This window comes from Cricetulus griseus, chromosome 7 (genome assembly GCF_003668045.3).
Source record: "Cricetulus griseus strain 17A/GY chromosome 7, alternate assembly CriGri-PICRH-1.0, whole genome shotgun sequence".
Lineage (NCBI taxonomy): Eukaryota > Metazoa > Chordata > Mammalia > Rodentia > Cricetidae > Cricetulus > Cricetulus griseus.
The window spans coordinates 119,304,914-119,326,002 of record NC_048600.1 but is presented as its reverse complement, the minus strand read 5'-3'; the positions used below and the strand labels follow the sequence as shown (position 1 = coordinate 119,326,002).

Sequence of the window (21,089 nt, the reverse complement as noted above, 5' to 3'; positions counted from 1 at the left end):
TGTGTGGCTTCTGGGTCAGTGAGGGACTTTGAAGAGTTTTCACTCCAGGACAGCTGGCTCAAGATAGTGGAGTAGAGCCTGATGTCCCAGGGTGGAGGGCTTGAGTGGATAAGAAGGGCTCCGGCGTGGGCACAGAGTCGCTCCGGAGTGTTGGCAGCCCTGTGCAGAAGCTGGTGAAGCCTGGCCAGTATCTGTCTTCATGGCAGGCTGTCAGCATCGTAGTAGTCTAGGGGGGCAGAACCCTCAGCTTGCTCCTTCCTGCCTTGGTGGACCCCAAGGAGGAACACAGAATGGGACAAGGCAGTGCTTGTCAGGAGCCCCCATCCGCAGGGCACATGGCCCTTCTAACATCTCAGTTTGCCCCAGGCCAGGCCCCACCACTCACCCACCTAGCCCTTACCTGAAGCTGGGGGTACATCTGCACCAACAGTCCCTGTGGCACTGGGGGGTGGGGGTGGGGGCACATCTCTCCTGAGATGAGAGAGAGAGAGAAGACCCTGTTAGAGGCCAGGGTGGCTTTTGAGGCTTTATCCCCCAAGCCAGCTCTTTGAGCCTAGATCAGGGACCTGGCCATGTCCAAACCCTCCAGTCTCACTCACATATCCCCTTGCCTGGAGGCAGGGGGCTGGTGCTGAATCCTGGGTGCACCCTGCCAGGGAGGCTGATGTGGGGGAACAGAGAGGAAAGAGGCTGGCCAGAGTGTCATGGGGCCCAAGACGGTCACAGGACAAGGCAAATAGTGGTGGTGAAACACCACAGGCTCTTGTTCTTGCTCCTGCGTCTCCATCTCTTCCTCCACCTGCTCCTGTTGGCTGTCTGTATAGACCTGGGGGTCCACAAAGTGAAAGGGGGGTTGATGACGCAGGCTCCGCCCTCCCTGCCCCCACTGCTCCGCCTCCTCCATCTCCTTTACTGCTTTCTGCACAGAGGCAGTTATCATAAAGGCTACTGTTCGGTGAGCTTTCGCTGCGTGCAGGCAATAATGCCCACCCCATTACTCTGCATAGAGGGGAACTGAGTCTCTAAGAGGGTTAGCAACTCCTGTAAGAGCTAACAAGAGGTAGTGCTGGGCCTGACTGGAAAATCCCAGCATCTCCAGAGTGGGTACTGGAAGCCTATAAATCTGCCTTTTTCTGCATCTTTCTGGGCCCCACAAGGAGGAGAGATGCTCACCTCAGGGCCTCAGAGGGTCTGGGAATATGAGGTAGCAGCCCTAACTCAGGATCTCCACCTCCCTAAACTCCCCCAATGAGCCCCTCCTTGAACCCCTCCAGGCCTCCTAGAGCCCCCCTTTCCACTGGGTCCTCCTTTCTGAGACCTCACACCCCTCATGTCCTCCATCCTGGGTCAAAATCCTACTCAGTTCTCAAGAGCCTGTCCTAAGGCCACCTGCAGTCCCCCAAGGACTCTCCTCTCCCTCCCTCTCTCCCTCTGTCCTCAGGTGTGTACACATACCACATTTCCACAAGGCCTTGTCCCACCCTACCTAGTCATTCCCTTACCCGTTCATTTGACAAATAGCAGCTGAGTCCCTACAAAGAGCTCTGCACCAGGTTCCTGGGACCTGAGTTACACAGAGAAATGTCGGGAAGGAAATCCTTGGAAACAACATCTGGGTGGCAGTGGAGACTTGGTAACACCCTTCCTATTAGAAGCTGACACCGTGCCTTGGCACGCGGTAGACGCCAAAGGCACTCAGCCAGCCAGGGATGTGGCTAGCGTTCTGCTGCTACTCTACGCTGTCTTTTTTCTCCAGGTGGGGGACCCCCAGATAGAGCTCCACCCTGGGCCCCACCTTCACACACCTGTGGGTGAGGCCACTCTGGCCCTGGGCTCAGTGCTCCCGCTACCAGTTGACCCAGCAGCAGCTGGTGCGTTTGTGCGTTCTGCAGCATCATGAGCTCCAGCAGGTCTGCAAACAGGTTCCAACAGGCCCACCCGGCCTGCACAAAGTCCCGTCCCTTCCACCCCACAGCACTGATACAGGACGTACCCAGCTCAAGGAGGGGGGGGCACGTATGTGCGGCAGAGGGGAGACGGGTGAGCGGCCGGGAAAGTTACCTTCCTTGACGCGGCTAGGCTGAGACAGAGGAGATGATGGGACAGTCCAAGGAAATGGCTGCAAGATGGTCACCCAGGGCTGGGGACATGGGTGGGGAGACTCAGGCAAACCAGGCAGAAGAGCGGTGAGGCATGCCAGGACCCCCCACATATCCCTCTCAGTGTCTCTGCAGCTCATGGCCTCCCTTCCCCCAGTCCAGTCTCTTCGTCTTATTTTGGGTCCTCCGTTCTCACCACCCCATATGTAGCCCCGAGTTTACCTCCATCCCAGCTCTGTAGTCCCCACCCCACCTCCCATGCAAAACAGTCTGTGCTCCTGGGCTCAGACCTCACCATAGGGGCTGCGCTCTGTGATGGGGCGCCACTCCAGCTTCCACTCCCGAGAGAGGCCATGGCCTAGCAGGTCAGTTACCTTGGCAGCTCTGGGGACGCTGGGGAGGGCTCCTCCCAGGAGTACAGTGACCCGCCCATCGCAGGATGCCTGGTGCCTGGGAAACAGCTCAAGCCTCTGCCCTGGCCCTCCTCTTCTTCCCGGTTGTGGGGTCTTTCTGCCCTGGCCCTCCTCTTCTTCCCGGTTGTGGGGTCTTTCTGCCCTGGCCCACCTCCTCTTCTTCCTGATTGAGGGGGCTTTTGGGGTTCTGAGGCTCAGGTCTCTCTTCTGGAGATCCACCTTCAGACCCCCGTGTGGGGTTCCCCAGACTTTGGTCCTATTTCTCCTGGTGCTGATGCTAACCCTGGGGGGACCCATGCTTGTTGAGTAAGAAGCTAGGGTGACTTGGTTCCCTGGTCCCACAGGAATAGAAACTTTTATAGGACCTGGCATGAGTGTGTGAGGCAGGTAACCAGGGCAGAGGATTCACTCTCTGTCATTCTTAGGAGAAGGGAGTCCTAATGACCCAGTAGTTTCTGGAGCTGGACCAGGCAGACACTGGGCAAATTCACAGAGCAGTCTGTTGCTCTGGCCCTGAATGCCTGGGGCTCTTTATGTATGTCATTCTGTCCCCCCCACTGATTCGCTCAATTCTTCAAAAGCTGAACTGCTCACTGCGCCCTCAGCAGAGGGGAAGGTGGGCATTCAGTCCTCGAGTCCCCAGCACCTTCTTGTGTTTCCACAGCATGTTCTTCTGACAGGAAGTTAGAGAAGCGTCTATTGCTTAGGAACAGGTGAAGAGGGGAGATCTGTTTCCGCAGCTGTGACATCCGAAGACAGGCCTCAGCAGCAGTTAAAACAATCCAGGCAGGAAGCTGGGATTAGCACCGGAGACTCACCCTTCCCCCATTCCCCACTTCTGCTCCCCTTTCCACAGTCCTGGAGTGTAGAGCCGGAGGAACACTCCCAGCTCCTCCTTTGTTCCTGTCTGTTGGTGATACTGTTAGTGGATTTACCAGGGGCAGACTCTCTGCCCTCTCAACCCTAGACAGCCACCTTCAATAAACCTTCTAAAAAGATAAATTAGCTGGGCCGTGGTAGCACATGCCTTTAATCCCAGCACTTCAGGAGACAGAGGCAGACAGGTCTCTAAATTCTAGGCCAGCCTGGTCTACAGAGTGAGTTCCAGGGCAGCCAGGGAGACACAAACACTGTCTAGAAAAATCAAAAAAGAAAAACAAATAGTAAAATTTTGAGAAAAGGAGATTCACTCTATGTGGCCATATTAGGAAGGGGACAAAGGGATCCAGTGACAGCCTCACCATCTAGTCCATCCACAGGGTCCTGGCATGAGAACAGCAAAACAGCCCAAGAGGGAAGTCACTGTACCCTGAAAATGAGCTAGAAGGGAAACTATTCCCACAAAAGTTGCTACTATTTACCCCATGGTGTAAAAGTCCCCAGGGGAAGAGAAGTGGGGTCTTAGGGTTACTGTTGCTGTGATGAAACCCTATGACCAAAGCAACATGGGGAGGAGAGGGTTTATTTGGCTTACATTTCCATTTAATTGTTCATCACTGAAGGAAGTCAGGACAGGAGCTCAAACAGGGCAGGAACCTGGAGGCAGGAGCTGATGCAGAGGCCATGGAGGGTGCTGCTTACTGGCTTGCTCCCCATGGCTTGCCCAGTCTGCTTGCTTATAGAACTCAAGGATCTATGGTTTGGGCCCTTCTCCATCAATCACTAATTTAAAAATGTCCTACAGGTTTACCTACAGCCCTATGGAGGCATTTTCTTAATTGAAGTCCCCTCCTCTGATGACTCCAGCTTGTGCCAAGTTGACATAAAACACAAGCCGGAAGTTCATCCATGGAGAGAAAACTCAATCAGGAACCCAGCTGCCTGCCCCAGCTTCCCCAATTAGTTTCTGCTAGATGTTGTGTCAGATTTGACGATGTCATCTCTATGGTTGCTGTTTGTCCTTTGACTTGGCAACCTCACCAGAGGGGACACTCTGCTCAGCCTGGGACTCTGTTGGGAGCTCCAGCTGGGTGCCTCACGGGGCTTTCTCAATTTCTACTGGATGTTTGTCAGCCCCAAGTTCAATGATGTCTTTGGTTTGCTATATACCTCACAAACTCATCCAAAACTCAAAGTGTCATCCTATTGTAGGTCCTCCTGAGGACCATAAAAAAAACCAGCAGGCACAGGTCAGACCCAATAAACCAGTGGTTCTCAACCTTCCTAATGCTTCGACCCTTCAATATAGTTTCTCATGTTGTGGTGACCCTCAAACATAAAATTATTTTCATTACTATTTCGACCCCTGTGAAAGGGTTGTCCAACCTCCAAAGGGGTTTCAACCCACAGATTGAGAATTACTGTGATAAAGATACATAACACTACCATTCCAAAATACAGAAAGTAGACATCACTGTGTGAATAATGGGGACTGCCGGCAGGGACCAGCAGCAGGGAAGGGGTGACGTGCACAGCCACATCCAGGAAGAACCATTCTGTTCCTCACCTCTTTATACCAGCCCCAATCTTATAGACACACACACACACAGAGAAACACACACAGAGAGAAACACAGACACACACACACACACACACACATGCACATACACACAGAGAAGCACACAGACACACATACACACACACACACATACACACATACACACACACAGACACATACACACACACAGAGAAACACACACATACACACACATACACACACAGAGAAACACACACACACATACACACACAGACACACACACACAGAAACACACACATACACACACACAGAGAAACACACACATACACACACATATACACACACATACACACACAGAGAAACACACAGAGACACACACACAGACACACACACACACAGACACACACAGACTCACAATACACACACATACACACACACACATACACAGAGAAACACACACATACACACACAGAGAGAAACACACACAGACACACACAGACACACACATACACACAGACACACACACATACACAGAGAAACACACACATACACACACATATACACACACACACAGAGAAACACACACAGACACACACACATACACACACATATACACACACACATACACACACAGAGAAACACACAGAGACACACACACATACACACACACAGAGAAACACACACACATTCACACAGAGACACACACATACACACACATACACACATACACACACATACACAGAGAAACACACACACACATACACACACACAGAGAAACACACACACAGACACACACAGACACACACACATACACAAACATACACACATACACACACACATACATAGAGAAACACACATACACACACACAGAGAAACACACACATACACACACAGACACACACATACACACATACACACACACATACACAGAGAAACACACACACACATACACACACATACACACACAGAGAGAGAAACACACACACACACACACACACACATTTGAGATGGGGTCTAAGGCAACCCAGGCTGCCCTCAAATTCCAAATGTGCCCAAGGACACCCTTGAACTCCTGAGCCTGTGTTGCTTAAACACTGGCATGACAGGTATGTCTCATCACACCTTGTTTAAGAGTGCAAATGTTCTATCAATCAATAGAATCATAACCACAGCCACAATTCTAAATAACAAGCTTTTGTGTGCATGTCGCCTCAAAACAATACTGCAGCGGGTTGGTGGTGGCACACGACTTTAATCCCGGGATCTCTGTGAGTTCCAGGACAGGCTCCAAGGCTTCAGAGAAACCCTGTCTCAAAAACCCAATCCCTCCCCCACAAAAAAACAATAGTATTCAGCCACAGCATATCTATATTGATATAGAAAGATGCCAAAGAGAGTTGACTGAAAACCAGTTGGATCTTATTGTGTTTGTTTTTAATTTTATTGTATGTGTATTGGTGTCTTGCCTGCATGTGTATCTGTATACTGCATGTGTGCCTAGTGCCCCTGGAGGACAGAAGAGGGTATTGCACCCCCTGGATTAGAGTTACAGATGGTTGTGAGTCACAGTGTGGGTGTTTAGAATTGAAACCATCTTTCTCTCTCTTTTTGTATTTTTTACTTTATTTTATGTGTATGATCAGTTTGCCTTTATGTGTATGTCTGTACACCACTTGTGTGCACCTGGAAGTAGAGTTACAAACAGTTGTGAGCAGCCGTGTGAGTGCTGGGAATTGAACCTGGGTCCTCTGAAACAGCAGCCAGCGCTCTGAACCTCTGAGCCATCTCTCCAGCCCCTTTTGTGTTTGTTTTTAAAGATTTCCTTTGGTGACCTTTTGTGCTTGGATTCCTCACTGCAGACCCCATCTCTGGTCAGTTCTTCCTGGAGATTAACATGACTGATAAGATCTTACTTTGTTTTTTCATGACCAGGACTAGGAAATAGCTCCATTGGCTCCAGGAGACCCTGGGTTCAATTCTTGTTCCAAATAGGTCCACAAATCACAGGTTTATGCCTGTATATTTGTGAAGTGTTCATACGTGATTGTTTTGCTTGCATGTATTTATGTGCACTGTATGCACGTGACATCAACTCCCCTGAAACTGCACTCACGGACGGTTGGAAGTCACTATATGGATAGGTACTGAGAACCAAACTCATGTCTTCTGCAAGAACAAGCATACTTAACCTCTGATCTGCCTCTCTAGCCCACCTTATTTTTTGAGACAGTCTCTCACTGAACTTGTTCTGAAGGGACCAGCTCCCCATTTCAGCAGCCATGACAGTAACACATGCTTGCCATGACCTTGCCTTGGTCACTAAGAGGTCAGATGCCTGCCTCTTGGCAAGGAACCAATCAGAAGTTAGCTAGTGGTGCTATGCTTTATGACTCTGGGTGTGCTTTACACGGACAAGTGCACAGCAATGACTCAAAGAGCATAGCAACCACCCTGGGAGGGCCTATGGGCCATAACAACCAGTTGACCAATCAACCCAGGGCAAGCACTCCAAGCCTGGAGGCACACCAATCCTGAGCCTGTGCATACCCCTAGACACTCCCCTTACGCTGCCCTACAAGATCTCTATGCAGCCGGTTCGAGCTGTCTTTCCTAGCCATCCGCCATGGCAGGTGGATGAAAGACCTGAGCTAACATGGGGTTAGCTCGTTAAACAACTTTAATAAAGCCTCATGCAGTTTGCATCAAGCTTTCGAATCCGCTTGGTGATTGGGATGGCCGCAGTCCTTGACTGAGATCCCAGAGGCCTGAGATTTCCGGGGGTCTTACAGTTCATTGTTTCAGCTAGCCTGGCTGGTCCTTGAGCCTCCTGGGATCCATCTGTTCCCACCCCCACCACCAAGCACTCCTCTCCACTGAGCTGGGATCTGAACTCAGGTCTTCATGCTTACACAGCCCACTTTCTCATCCCAAGACAATTTGTCTTCTCTGTTGCCTTACTAAACCTGTTCCTAGAAGTAAACACAGGAAAAGATTCATACCCAAACATATTTACCACAATGTTTTTTTATTATTGTTTTTTGTTTTTTGTTTGTTTGTTTGTTTTTTAGTTCTTGTTGTTGTTGTTGTTTCAAGACAGAGTTTCTCTATGTAGCCCTGGCTGTCCTGGAACTCAATCTGTAGACCAGACTAGCCTTGAACTCACAGGATTTGCCTGTCTCTGACTCCCAAATTCTGGGATTAAAGGTGTGCACCACCACTGCCCTACTACAGTGTTACTTTTAATTGATTACTTACTTGTTTTTTATACATATGAATATTTTGTCTGCATGTATATCAGTGCATCCCATATGGGCCTGATGCCTACAGAGGCCAAAGGAGGTCATGGATCCCCTGGAACTGGAGTTACAGATGGCTGTGAGCCACCATGTGGGTTCTGGGAATAGCGCTGGGTTCTCTGCAAGAACGGTCAGTACTCTTCACCCCATTGAGCCAGCTCTCTAGTCCCCATAGTGTTATATTGAAAGAATTGAAAATTGAACATTACTCAATGTCCAATAATTAATAATTATGATAAGGCCACTAGGAGGAGGTGCACTCTGGGAGGCAGAGGCAGGTGGGTCTCTGAGTTTGAGACCAGCTACACAAAGAGACCCTGTCTCAGAAAACAAAACAAACAAAACGTGCAACTGGAAGAATGGACAGCTTCCTCCTGCTTTCCCGTGGAAAATGGACCAGAAAAGATCCTTTGTAAAAATTCCAGGGACAGCATCCATGTCTACTTTAGCCACAGTGAGGAAGAACCAGGGAGAGAGCCACAGACAGCGACAGGCCCTTTTGACTGGTTCAATTTCCAAAGAAGCAAGCAGTTGGAATCTGAGGGGTGAAGGAAACTGAATGTTGGTCTGCACAACCCTGTGGTTGACAATGCATGGGCAAGAAGGCATCTAGGAAACTAGCAGCGAAGGAAGTTGTCTGTGCGCACACGCTCTCGCTGCCCTACGTCTACCAATCGCAGTTGTCCTGGAGTGGCTTGTGGGTGTGCTTTTGTTCAACCTTTAGCTGGTGGTACTTTGGGGGCGTGTAAGTATTGTGCTGACAGGACGCCCTAGGATGGAGACCTCTTTCCAGAGTCCCACCCATTGGGACTACAAAATGGAGTTTCAGAGCCCCCACTCCCCAGGGAAGAAACCAAGTGGTCATGGCATACTTGCTCACTGTGGGTCAGAGGGGGACTTCCTAGAAAGTGGCTCTACTTTGCAGAATTCACTTGTCTGTGGGTGACTGTGACTTTTGAATTAGCTCAAGGGAAAAAGGGTTTTGTCTTTGGTTCGCTCCTGTGATAGGATGGGGATGGAACAGATGTCCAGTCTGCTTGGTTCAGGGCCCATGGTGACTTATATTGTAACTAGATTGGAATGAGAAACACTTAGGGCTGGAGAGATGGCTCAGAGGTTAAGAGCACCAGCTGCTCTTCCAGAGGTCCTGAGTTCAATTCCCAGCAACTACATGGTGGCTTACAACCATAAGTTATGAGATCCGGTGCCCTTTTCTGGTGTGCAGATATACATGGAAGCAGAATGTTGTATACATAATAAATAAAATCTTTAAAAAAAAAAGAAATAGGAAACTACTAATGAACAACCCATGTGGAGCTTTATTGACAAGAAATGGGGGGAGATGGGGTTGGATTGTCAGCCAACCCAAGGAGAGGCAGAGGTGGCTCGGAGCTGGAACTTTTATTTTTATTTTTATTTTTTTTAGGGCTTCAAGATTATAGCAATTTATTGAAATTTATAAAAGTGTATATGAAAGACCTGCATAATGAAGAGAGAGATAAACAAGGGAGAAAACATGAAAAAACTGGACAATGAAGTTTTCTGAGGAGATTTAGAAAGAGCTGGTACTGCCTTTCTGCTATAGGGAACTTGTCCATATTGAGAAGCAATTGACCGTGGTGTAAAGGAAAATGCTGGTAAGCAACACAGCATCCTCTCTGAGAATCTCTCTTGACTCCCTCAGTTCAGGCTCCCATCACCTGACCAGGGTGCCACACGCCCTTTCCAAGTGGTCTCTCTGATTTCGATCTGGCTTTCCCAGTCTGTCTGCCAGGAGCTGGACCTTTTAAAGGGAAGACCGAGCATGCACACTGTACCATGGGTGATGGCTAGCACTTCCCTGTGTGTGCCCACCCATCGTTAGGGGGTGGGGTCAGCCAGGTGTACGTCCTAACAACCATCCCTGTGGCAGACTTCAGGGGCTGTCATAACATCAGCAGCCCTACAGATCAAATATGTGGAGGCGAGGGCAGTTGCCCAAAGGAGGGTAAAATTCTCTTACTAAGAGTGTGGTTCCTGCTTGGGCTTCTGTCTCCTAATTTAACTAGCCCAAGTGATGCTTGATACAAAATAGAAAAGTCAGCTCTATCTCCTAGATGATTTACTGCAACAAAATAATCATGCTAAATCTACCAGCCTTTATACTTCAAATGTGGCTGGTGCCCAGAGCTGTGCCCTACACAACTCAAACAATTGACTACCACAGCCTTGCCCCTCATATATGGTGACCCCCCCTTCCACTCCAACCCCTCATTAGAGCACACTCCACCCCATAGCTCTTTGGGCAGAAAAAGGCAGAGGCCAAAAGGGTAGGGTTGCAAGTAGAGGTGACCAATGACACCCATTATCACCTGTCTTAGTCACTGTTCTATTGCTGTGAAGAGACACCATGACCATGACAATTCTTATAAAAGAAAGCATTTAATTGGAGCTTGCTTACACTTTCAGAATCCATTGCCGTCATGGTGGGGACCATGCAGACATGGTGCTGGAGAAGGAGCTCAGAGTTCTATATCCTGATCTTCAGGCAGCAGGAAGAAAGAGAATCTGGGCCTGGCATAAAAAATCACCCCCAGTCACCCGGGCATAGTGGCACATGTCTTAAATCCTAGTACTCGGGAGGGAGAGGCAGGCCAGCCTGGTCTACAGAGAGAGTTCCAGGACAGCGTGTGCTACACAGAGAAACCCTGTCTCAAAAAAACAAAACCAACCAAACAAATAAACAAACAAAAACCTTACCCCCAGTCACACACTTCCCCCAACAAGGCCACACCTCCTAGTCCTTTAAACTAGTATCGCTCCCTGAGGACCAGGCATTCAAACCTGTGAGCCTGTGGGGGTCATTCTCCTTCAGACCACCACAGCCCATTATCATCATCATGACAGGAAGCATGGTGGCATGTGGGCAGACACTGGAGCAGTAGCTGAGAACTATGTCCTGATCCCTGTGGAGGCAGAGAGTGAGAGACAGGGCCTGGCATGAGCTTTTGAAACCTCAAAGCCCACCCGCAGTGACACACTTCCTCCAATGAGGCCACACCTCCTAATCCTTCTAATCCTAGCAAACAGTTTCACTCCCCGGTGACTAAGCCTTTGAATATGTGAGCCTGTGGAGGCCATTTTTATTGAAACCACCACATCACCCATCCTCATCTGTCAAGGGGATGGTGGCCAGTGAACTGAAGCCACAGCAGGGCTGGGAGTAACGAGAGGGACCCTAAGGCAAGACTTTGGCGAGACCGTCTGCGAAGGGTCTGAGAAGAGACTGTACTTTCCCCTACATGTTGAAGCAGCTGCTTGTGAAGAAACCTACATTTCATACAGATCCCTGGAGGATTGCTCCTCAGAAATGCATCCGCCAGCTAGGGAGGGGCCTGTAGAGGAAACCAATGTGTGTAGAAGGGACCAAAATTTTTGGCTTACAAAATGCTCAGAGTATGGGTGACTTCCCATGGGCACTGTTGTCAGCCACACAGTGGGGACTGAGAGGTGAGGAGTCCTAGGCCCAACAAGAAATGCTGTAACCACAGTCAGGCTTGGTCCCCAAGGAGGGGCTCAGTGACATCCGAGGCTCCGTCCACAGAAGCACTAGAAGGCAGTACAGGATCCTCCAGGAGATGAGGGAGAGGACGGCTGCTGGCCAGGCCTCCCTGAGCCTACCAAAGCACACCCCACCCTTGAGCTCGGCCTGCTGAGGGCTAGAGCAGCTGCCTGTGGCAGGAATGGACACAAGCATGGCCAAGACAGGCTGCTCTAGAAGGGAGGAGGGGACAAAAATCCCCATTTCTTGCAGGCTGGAGATGGCGAGATAGGGTAATTCATAATAACTCCGCTAGGGGGCACCACAGCTGCAGAGTGACCAGGGGAGTTAAGCCAATCTTATTTTTCCCAACCACAACCCCTCCCTAGGCTTGAGGGGACAGATGTCTTGCCAGCTGAGGGTTGGGGGAGGAGGCAGACAAATGCCTCTTGAGACCTCTGTTGGTCCTGTTAAACAGTTGAAAGTGAATGTGCACACTCATATGTGTGTGCATCTGTGTGTGTGTGTGAGAGAGAGACAGAGACAGAGAGAGAGAGAGAGAGGTGTGGGCAAATACTTGATAAAAATCTTGGTTGCTTTAGCAGTCCCTGTTCGTGTGAGTATGTTGGCACAGAAAAGCCACATCAGTGAAAATACAGGAATATACGAACATACACAGACATACCTTCCATAAAAACCTGTGTCCATAACAAGTGGCATTTGTGTTATCTGGCATGGATGTGGCTGAAAATATAGGTTTTTGGGGGTGTGTAACCTGAAGATTTGCACAAGTCTATGGTGTGAGACTGGGAGTGTGTGTGTGTGTGTGTGTGTGTGTGTGTGTGTGTGTGTGTGTGTGTGAAAAGTGATTTTGTATGTATTGCTGAGAGCGTGGACGTGAAGGATTTGTGTGTGAAGAGTTCACGTGTGAGTATGTACCAGACTGATTGTGTAAGTGTGGGTGTGTAAAGCAGCCTGTTCCCCTGGGAGTGCTTCTACAAGTGACTGTGAGGGAGACTGGGTATAAAAATGAACCTGCATTGTGCTTGCTAAGGTTGGGAGAGATCCTGGATGCCGGAGTGTGTGTGTGTGTGTGTGTGTGTGTGTGTGTGTGTGTGTGTGTGTGTGTGTGTGTGTGTGTGAGCCCCCGTGTGAATGGGTGTGTCTTGGTCTGGACTCCTGGGTCAGTGTGGTCTCAGAACCCAGGCACTCTCCGGGTGTGCCTGGAGCATGCCAAGAGGGAAGTGTGGCTGAGGCACCCACCTGAAGATTGGCCCAGTCCTCAGGTTTCACTCATGACCCTGTGACATCAGCGGCAGCAGCTGTCCTCCCGGCCCGGCCCGGCCCCCCAGCCAAGTCCCCCAGAGCTCCGGCCCCAGCCCTCGGTGGGCACAGCACCCGGGGCTCCTCCGCCACTACTCCGCTCTGCTTCTGTCCAACAGTGAGTATTATGCCAGCCCAGCCTGGTACCCCAAGGGGTGAGTCACCCCAAGAGACAGGTGACCCTGGCCTCAACCCTAGCATGGTTCTGAGGAAGTCACCACTTTGCTCTGGCACCGCTGACCTCTCCGCACTCACCTCTACTCTCTCTCTAGACCCCACTCTGCCTATCTGTCCTGTCAACCCTCCTTGTGCCCTAACCCTCTCTGTCCCCTGACTTGTCGTCTCTGTCCTGTTCTCTCTGCCCCTGCCTAGCTGTCCTTTCCCTGAGCAAAGGTCTTCATTCTGCTCACAAAAAGCATGTGACAAGCTTAGCTCCAGACAGACATAGGGAGACTCAAAAGACAGGGTCCATCCAGGCTGTAGTTTCTTCAGGAAGGGACATAAGGGAGAGCCAAAACAGTGAGTCGGCTTGGTCTGTTTGCTGAATCTGGGAGAGCGGCTGGAGGCCGGGTGGGGGTGGTGGCGGCGTCTTTGCTCTATTGAAAGAGGAATCCATGAGATGCCAGGGGAGGACACAGCCTGGCTGCCACCAGTCTAGGCTCTGCCCACTGTCCCGCCCTCCTCCAGCCCTCTCTGCCAGCCACGGGTCTCTTTTCCTGGCAAACTGAGGGTGGGGGGTGGGGGGGGGGTGGGGGGTGTATTCCCACAAAGCAGAGGGGCTTAGGGGAGCCGCCCCAAATAGTCTAAGAGGGGTGTGGGATATGGAGCCAGAGGGTGGGCCTTGAGAGAAAAATGGGAACTCTGGGGACCCAGAAAATCCTGAGGAGACTTGAGGACATATGGCATCCCGGGTAGGTCAGGGAGCAGTGTCCAGCAGACCACAACCCCTCTGCTCCTTTACGAATAACAGGGCCCTTAGGACACCAAGACAGGGTGGACAGTAGTGGCTGGTAGAGGAGAGGTGTGACTAGAGTTAGGAGACACTGCTTGGAGAGCCAGAGCTAGTTGGGTGTCCAGGTGTTGTTTACCAGAAGGGTCAATTCATTGCAAGTTATGAAGGCATCCCAGTCTTAGCTGGGCATAGTGGTATACACCTGTAATCCCAGCACTCGGAAGGCTGAGGCAGAAGGATTACCATGAATTCAGGGCCAGCCTGGGCCACACCTGACTTCATATGGGGAGAGACTGAGATCTCCAGGTCACAGCAGTGTAGGGCTAGGCTATGTCCAAGGGTTCAAGGCTCTTCTGTCGGGGCATCCTCCCCTCACCAGGAGGGGTCTTCCACCTGCCCCCTCTTCACCGTCACCTCCAGAAGCTCGCACATGAACAAGTCCCTCAGCAAAGCCTGGGAAGGCTAGAGACGTGGGGAGACTTTGATGAGGTTTCTGCCCAGGAGGAGGTTGGACAGTTTGGGGAGGAGAAGGAGCTGAACTTCGGGGAGGTATCAAGAGCAATGTATGGCCGGGCGTTGGTGGCGCACACCTTTAATCCCAGCACTCGGGAGGCAGAGGCAGGCGGATCTCTGTGAGTTTGAGACCAGCCTGGTCTACAAGAGCTAGTTCTAGTACAGCCTCCAAAGCCACAGAGAAACCCTGTCTCAAAAAAAAAAAAAAAAAAAAAAGCAATGTATATATCATCAACCATCTGCCACTATAGCTATGGCTGGGTCTGGAGGACCCTAGCTGTGGCAGAGGCTGGGTGACACTGGGTGTGATGTGGTTGGCAATAGCGGTAGGTAGGCTGTTTCTTCTAGGACCCTCCAGATACTTCTGGGTTTACACCCAAGTCCTCTGCCTATAGCAGGAGGAATCACCCTCTGTGGTAGTGATGGGGGGACCTTTGAACCTACCACATCAGGCAAGGCATCCAGGCAAAGGAAAGCCAGGCCTGAGTCCCCACACAGTGTCTAGGTTGCAGAGAACAGAAAGCACAGGCCAGGCATCCGGTGATCTCAGAAGTCTACCTTCTTTGATAGCCCAGGTACCCATCAAGGAATTATATGCAGGGACTTAGGGTGTTAGGAGAAGATGGATGAGGAACCTTTGGCGGCCCAGCCTGGCCCTGCTTGTCATTTCTGGTTGGAAATATGTACGCTTGGGAACTCAGGACCTGGGGTCACTTCCCCTGCCTCAGTAACTTCTCTTGAGAGATTCTGTCCACTCCAGACCAGGACCTGACCCAGACACAGCTGGCACTGGATCTTCAATCTCCTAGTGAGATGCAGGAGCGGTCCTGATGAGGGCTCGGGGGCCTGGGAATTCTGACCATCAGAATAGCAAGGAAACACAGATGGACAAGGAAGTGAGTGGATAGTGCCACTGAGGGCAGCAGTGTTCACAGAAGCCTCCAGGAAGAGGCAGAATGGAGAAGAGAGAAGGGGCAGGAGACCCTAGAAGGGAAGCAACTGCCCCATGAAGTCCGGAGAGCAGGGAGAAGACATGAGGAGAGAAAGGCGGATGCACAGGTGACAGCTTCATACTTCATGGGTCGTACAGCTGGCTTCTTCAACACCTTTACATCAGATATTTGGACTCAGGGCTCGTACTGCTTGCCCGGGACACACTGTGAGGGTGTAGCCAGGGCTCAGTCCACAGTGGTCAAGGCCTCTGCTCTCTGGAGAGAAACTTGGGTGGGACTGAGTCAGGACAGAGCTGTCCTGGGACCATGGAGACCATGAGTTGTCGAGGCAGGTTCTGGGGTTCTGGGTCAGTCCGACAACTCTTTCAGGACCGGGCAGGTCTGGCTGTGGTTCCATCTAAGGGTGCTGGGGGACCCAGGTTTCTTTCACCTCTGTCAGTACTCTTGGCCTTCGTGTGTGCACCCCATTCTGCAGTGTCAGCAATGGCTATTTTTATTCCCTGCTGCTTTCAGTCAACACCCTGTGTTGAGGGTGGGGAGGGCGGCAGAGGAGTGAAGGGGCTCCAGGAGTCCTAACGGCAGTAGAGTGGGAGGCAGATAAGGCAGCATCCCTGTCTTCAGGGCCCTCTGCCTAGAGTCCTGGCCTAGGAGGGAAGGGTAAAATCCACTAGTCACCAGACTCCACTCAGGAGAACCTGATGGCTACTAGCAGGTGATAGCCTGTGGGTAGCAGTTTAGCCTGGTGGTTAGATTGAGCTGAGGGCCCAGCTGTCCATCCCAGTTACTATATAATGAGCACCTGGCAGGTCGCTTACCCTTTTCATGTCTCATCTATCAACAAGGCGATAACAACGAAGTCAGAGAGAGGATCCAGTGAGTTCATGGGCCCTGGAGTGCCCAGAACAATGTCTTGCATGCAGTAGCTCTAGAGAAGAGCTCCTTAGCTTCATTGTGTCCATGAAAACAAAATAAAACACCTCACAGAGGAGTGAGGGAAGGAGAGAAGCTGCCATAGCCTGGGGCAACTGTTCAAGACCAAGACTTGGGGCCTGAGAAGAGGGCTCAGTCCATAGAGTGTTTGCTATGCAAGCATGAGGACCTGAGTTTGGATCCCCAGTACCGCTGTAGAAAGCCAGCTGTGCCCAATATCCCAGCACTAAGGAGGATCCCTGGGGTTTGCTGGTCAGCTAACCCAGCTGAATCAGGGAGCTCCAGACCCCAAAACTAGGACACCTAATAGTGACCTCTAGCCTCAACCCCCACACATATGTGCATATGTACACACACACACACACCACGTATGCACATGCACTCGTATGCACACACACACTCACACACACACACACACACACACACACACATACCCCTAAGGGTGGGGAAAGTCAGGGATGCTTTTCTTCTTAGCTCATCTCCCTGGAAGTAGGGGCTTCTAAAGCATGGACTGTGGAGACCTCCAGCTAGATTGCTCTGAGGGCTTTGACATAAACAAGGCAGTTGTTTCCCATCAGTCTTTTATAGTAAGCCTACTGTTGACTCATGTCTTTGTTGAGCTTGGCAGGTTTCAGTTGGTCCGACTTTGGAAAAAGGACCCCAAAGAGGTGAAGGGAGAAGACCTAAGACCCTCCTCCAGACACAACTTCTAGGGAAAGTCCCCACGAACAGCAGCAGGAGGAAGAGGGGCTGGAGTCAGCACAGGCTGCCTGAGGACAGGTGACAGCTGCCAGAGCAAAGCCTGTCAGCCTTCCTTGACATCTCAGGTGTTGCTGGATGGCTGGTGGCCACTGTCACTCCTCCCAGGGCCTCTGCAAGAAGGCCTGTCAGCCTGTCCTGCCCATAGGGGCTGATGGAAGTGGAGGTAGGGCCGGGTTGGTCCTGGAGTTCTCTGGATTTTAGGAGGGCCAGAAGGGATGCAGTGCAGTAGAGAGAGGCTGAGGGAGAGTAATAGAGGCAGGGGGTCCCGAAAGGAATTCCCCGGGAGGGGGAGCCATGGCGGTGGAGGCGGTGCCACACATAGATATGCCCAGAGCGCGTGAATGCTGTCACATGACTATAGTGTGTGCAAACAGTGGTGTGCATACTTCCCAGCATTGTTCCTTAGACCGATGTGAGCTCACAGAGGGCAGGAAGCCCCAGGCCTAGATAGAACGAATCAATCTCCCCACCTTTTAAGCAGCTGGGAAATGAGTCAGAGCTGTGTGTGTGTGTGTGTGTGTGTGTGTGTGTGTGTGTGTGTGTGTGTGTGTAGGCCACAGTGGGAACTGGGAAATGAGTCATAGAGTTGATCAGAGAGACGAGACTGGAGAATAGACCATATTAATAGGCCATAGTGGAGGTTGTGTATTTATGATAGTTAATTGGTTCCAGTAAAAATCAAAGTCAAATTTTGAGTTCAAAGTCAGCCCAAGCCACATATAGAGACCCTGTCTTTAAAAAAGGAAGAAAGAAAGAAAGAAAGAAAAAGAAGAAATATCCAAGAAGTACTTTGCCAAACTGTTGATCGGTATGTTCCCAGCCCCAGAGCCCCTAACACAAAGCCAGGAGAGGCAAGCAACCCTGTCAGGCCTTCCGTGTATCTACCGCAGCCACACCTTTCAAGGGGCTTGGAGCAAGACCCCTAGTTTCCCTTGGATGAAGAGCCAGTGTAGGGAGCCACTTGTGCTGTAGGTCAACCATGCCCAGGCCAGTGCCCTGAAGGGCTGGAGGGAGGCCACATTTGTAGTGGGTGGGCAGGTGAGGTTGGCATGAAAGAAAGCTGTGTTCAAATCCTTAGCTGGGACAGTGAAACTGAATCACGTGAAACAGGGCCTGGCACACAGTGAACAAAGAAGCGCTTCTCTGCTGAGTTTTCACCCAAGAATTGGGGGCTCTGGGGGTGTGACTAACTGCCTAACATGTGTAAAGCTGTGGGTTCAGTTCCCAGCATGCACTGAACTAGTCGTGGTAACATAGGCCTGTACTCCCAGCACTTGGGAGGTAGAGGCATGAGGACCAGAAGTTAAAGGTTGCTCTTGACTAGGTAGGGAGTTCTAGCCTAGTCAGATACGCAGGTGGGGCCCCCAAGACTTAGGGCCAGAAGAACCCATCCTCCAACTCCTGGGGTGTTTTTCTCATGTTGGAGGACACCTGGAATTCTGTATCTTGATATACTTTTTCTGTTTTAGGCCTGCCTGGGAGGGAACTCTTCCTTGGGGCCATGTTCCTAGGGTAAAGAGCTGTGAGGAGATTGCAGAGGGGCGTCTGGTGAGTAAACTGAACACAGCCCATTTGTAAGTTCTTATTTCATTGGCCTGGAACCAACAGGAAGCACTCTAGGTAGAACGAAAGGCTCAAGCTGAGAGGCCTAAGGTTGGGAGAGAACGACCCACATTTTCTGGAGGGTCCTTAGAGCCTGGCAGGATACGGGGTTGATTGTAAAAGAAGAGGGAGTTTGTGGTGCATCCATTTAATCCCAGTGCTTGGGAGGCAGAGGCAGGTGGATCTGTGTGAGTTCGAGACCAGCCTGGTCTCAGGACAGCCTCAAAAAAAAAAAAAAAAAAAAAAAAAAGACAAAGAAGAGGCTTTGGAAGTGGACAGACAGCCACCCTTCACACAGTGCAGAATACTGTGCCCATCACTGTCATTTGTGTCCCTTGGTTAGAGCCCGGGCAGGCTGGTCGGATAGGGAATCTGAAGAGAGGTTTATTCCAATCCTCTGTACCCCTTCACCAGCCTCTCTATGACCCCGTTGTTTTCCTGAATTCTGGGTGCCATCAATGTCCAGGGGTTTCCACTTTAGGCTCCCAGCTCTTCTAGGCCACCCTCCAAGGCCTCTTGCAACAGAGTTTTCTCTAAGAACAGTGCTAGGCCAGGAGGGAAGGGCCACCACCTATGGTGACTTCCTCTGTGTTCCTGCTTGCCAAGGCCAGAGCCCCTTGGTCTCCCTCCTCTCCAGGCTAAGTGTTGTCAGAAAAGTAACACGGCCACCCCACTTCCCATCCCCTCACTCTTGGAGTGGGAACTGGGAAGTTCGGGGAACAGGCCATCCAGATGCCCAGTGCTGTCTTTGATCAGAACAGAAATTTGGTGTGTCTGAGTCTCCACTGTAGGGGACCCTTGAAGTCTCCAGGGGCACTATAGCTTTCAGTAATGTCTGTCTGTCTGCCTGTGGCTTGTTTCTGAGACAGAGATTTACTCTGTAGCCTAGGCTAACCTAGAATTCACTGTGTAGCCCAGAGTGGCCTCAAACTCATAACAACCCTTCAGCCTCAGCCTTCGAATTACTGAGAATACTGACATGAACTACCACACCCAGCTTGCTTTAGATAATTTTGTTCATTGTGTTATTTCTTGAGTCTGAGTCTCACTATGTAGTCCTGGCTGTCCTAGAACTCCCCATTGTAGACCGGGCTGGGTTCTGGGAACAGAGCTCAGATCATTAGGTTTGGGTAGCTGGCATGCACTTTTACTCACTGAGCCCAACTAGCTGGCCCTGTAATTTTGTTTGTAAACAAACAAAACAGCCAGATAATCATGGGTGATGAGATAAAGGGCATGGCTAGTTGGTAAGAGGAGTGATAGCTGGACCCTGAACAAGGTCAGTTAGCTGCTTGGCATCTCTGTACCCATGAGGTGTGCTCTAGAGGTAATCGGGGAGGGTGTGCAGGACAGGTCATGTTCGCCCATAGTCAACCTTCCAGGACAGTTTCTTACAGTAGCTTTTTTAATCACAGAGTAGCAGGGGTGTGGCTGAAACCACTTGAGAGATTTCAGGCTGGTGCAGCTGGTTGAATTTCTGGGTATTTGAAGACCCTCCACCCAAACAAAACAAAACGTCTCTATTCTGGGAGGGGAGGTTCTGAAAGTGTGCACAAACATCTGGGTTTTGGAGATTATCTTGAGCTATGTTTGGCCAACACCCAGCAGGCCTTCCCTCACAAAAGACTGGAGATGTCCAGATATAGAGACTGAGGCATGGGGTCTGGTGAGCATGGTCTCTGTGAAGTCCCATACCTCAGTTTGTACACAGCAGCTTTTCTATGATTGTTTTCAGTCTCGAGAGTCTTTTGGTCAGTTCTGACTTTGGACACAGACAGTTTTATTTCTTCCGTACCAATCGTCGTGTTTTTTATTTCCTTTTCTTGTCATATTGCAAAGGTAAAACTTTCCATGTGGTGTTGAAAAGCAGTGAGCAGCCACATTTGCTTTGGTCAAGACTTTAGGAATCGTCTAGTTTCTTACCCCTAAAGTCAGTGATTACTGCAGGGCTCTTTGTAAACTGTCTTTATCAATTTGAGAGACCCCCTCCTTTCTAATTTGCTGAAGGTCTTACCATGAATGGGGGCTAAGGCTTATTTCATTTTGTTTTTAGCCTTTACCTTCATCCATTGATAGGATCTGGTGATTTTTCTTTTTCAGTCTATTGATATCAAGTTACATTATTTAGTTTTTCAAGCTTGTCTTGCATATTTGAGATAAATCCCACATGGCCATGGTGCATAATTTTTTAATACACTGTTGGTATTGATCGGCTAATATTTTTGATGAGGTATAAGCAGATTGGAAAGAGAAGGACCAGTCACATAACTTATGGGTTGGAGAATTAGACCACAGCTCTTAGGGCAAGAT

At 50.4% G+C, this 21,089-nt stretch overlaps 1 protein-coding gene across 1 annotated transcript; it reads right to left on the bottom strand.

Annotated features, from left to right (window-relative positions):
* Nucleotides 1-575: 575 nt before the first annotated feature.
* Prr29 (proline rich 29) lies at nt 576-2,454 on the bottom strand. The gene is made up of 4 exons (XM_035448030.1): nt 2,395-2,454; nt 2,062-2,140; nt 1,806-1,912; nt 576-826 (listed from the first exon to the last, which is right to left on the bottom strand). Exons 1-4 carry the CDS (start codon nt 2,452-2,454, stop codon nt 596-598), a joined length of 477 nt encoding a protein of 158 aa, XP_035303921.1. The 3' UTR covers nt 576-595.
* Between the last annotated feature and the right edge of the window lie 18,635 nt (nt 2,455-21,089).

Bases quoted from the DNA above. Each gene is read 5' to 3' on its own strand.
- Prr29 (XM_035448030.1), bottom strand. From the start codon at position 2,454: ATGGCCTCTCTCGGGAGTGGAAGCTGGAGTGGCGCCCCATCACAGAGC. The intron at 2,141-2,394 runs GTGAGGTCTGAG...CCATGTCCCCAG, and splicing joins CACAGAGCGCAGCCCCTATG to CCCTGGGTGACCATCTTGCA. The intron at 827-1,805 runs GTGTGTGAAGGT...GTGGACCCCCAG, and splicing joins CAGAGTGGCCTCACCCACAG to GTCTATACAGACAGCCAACA.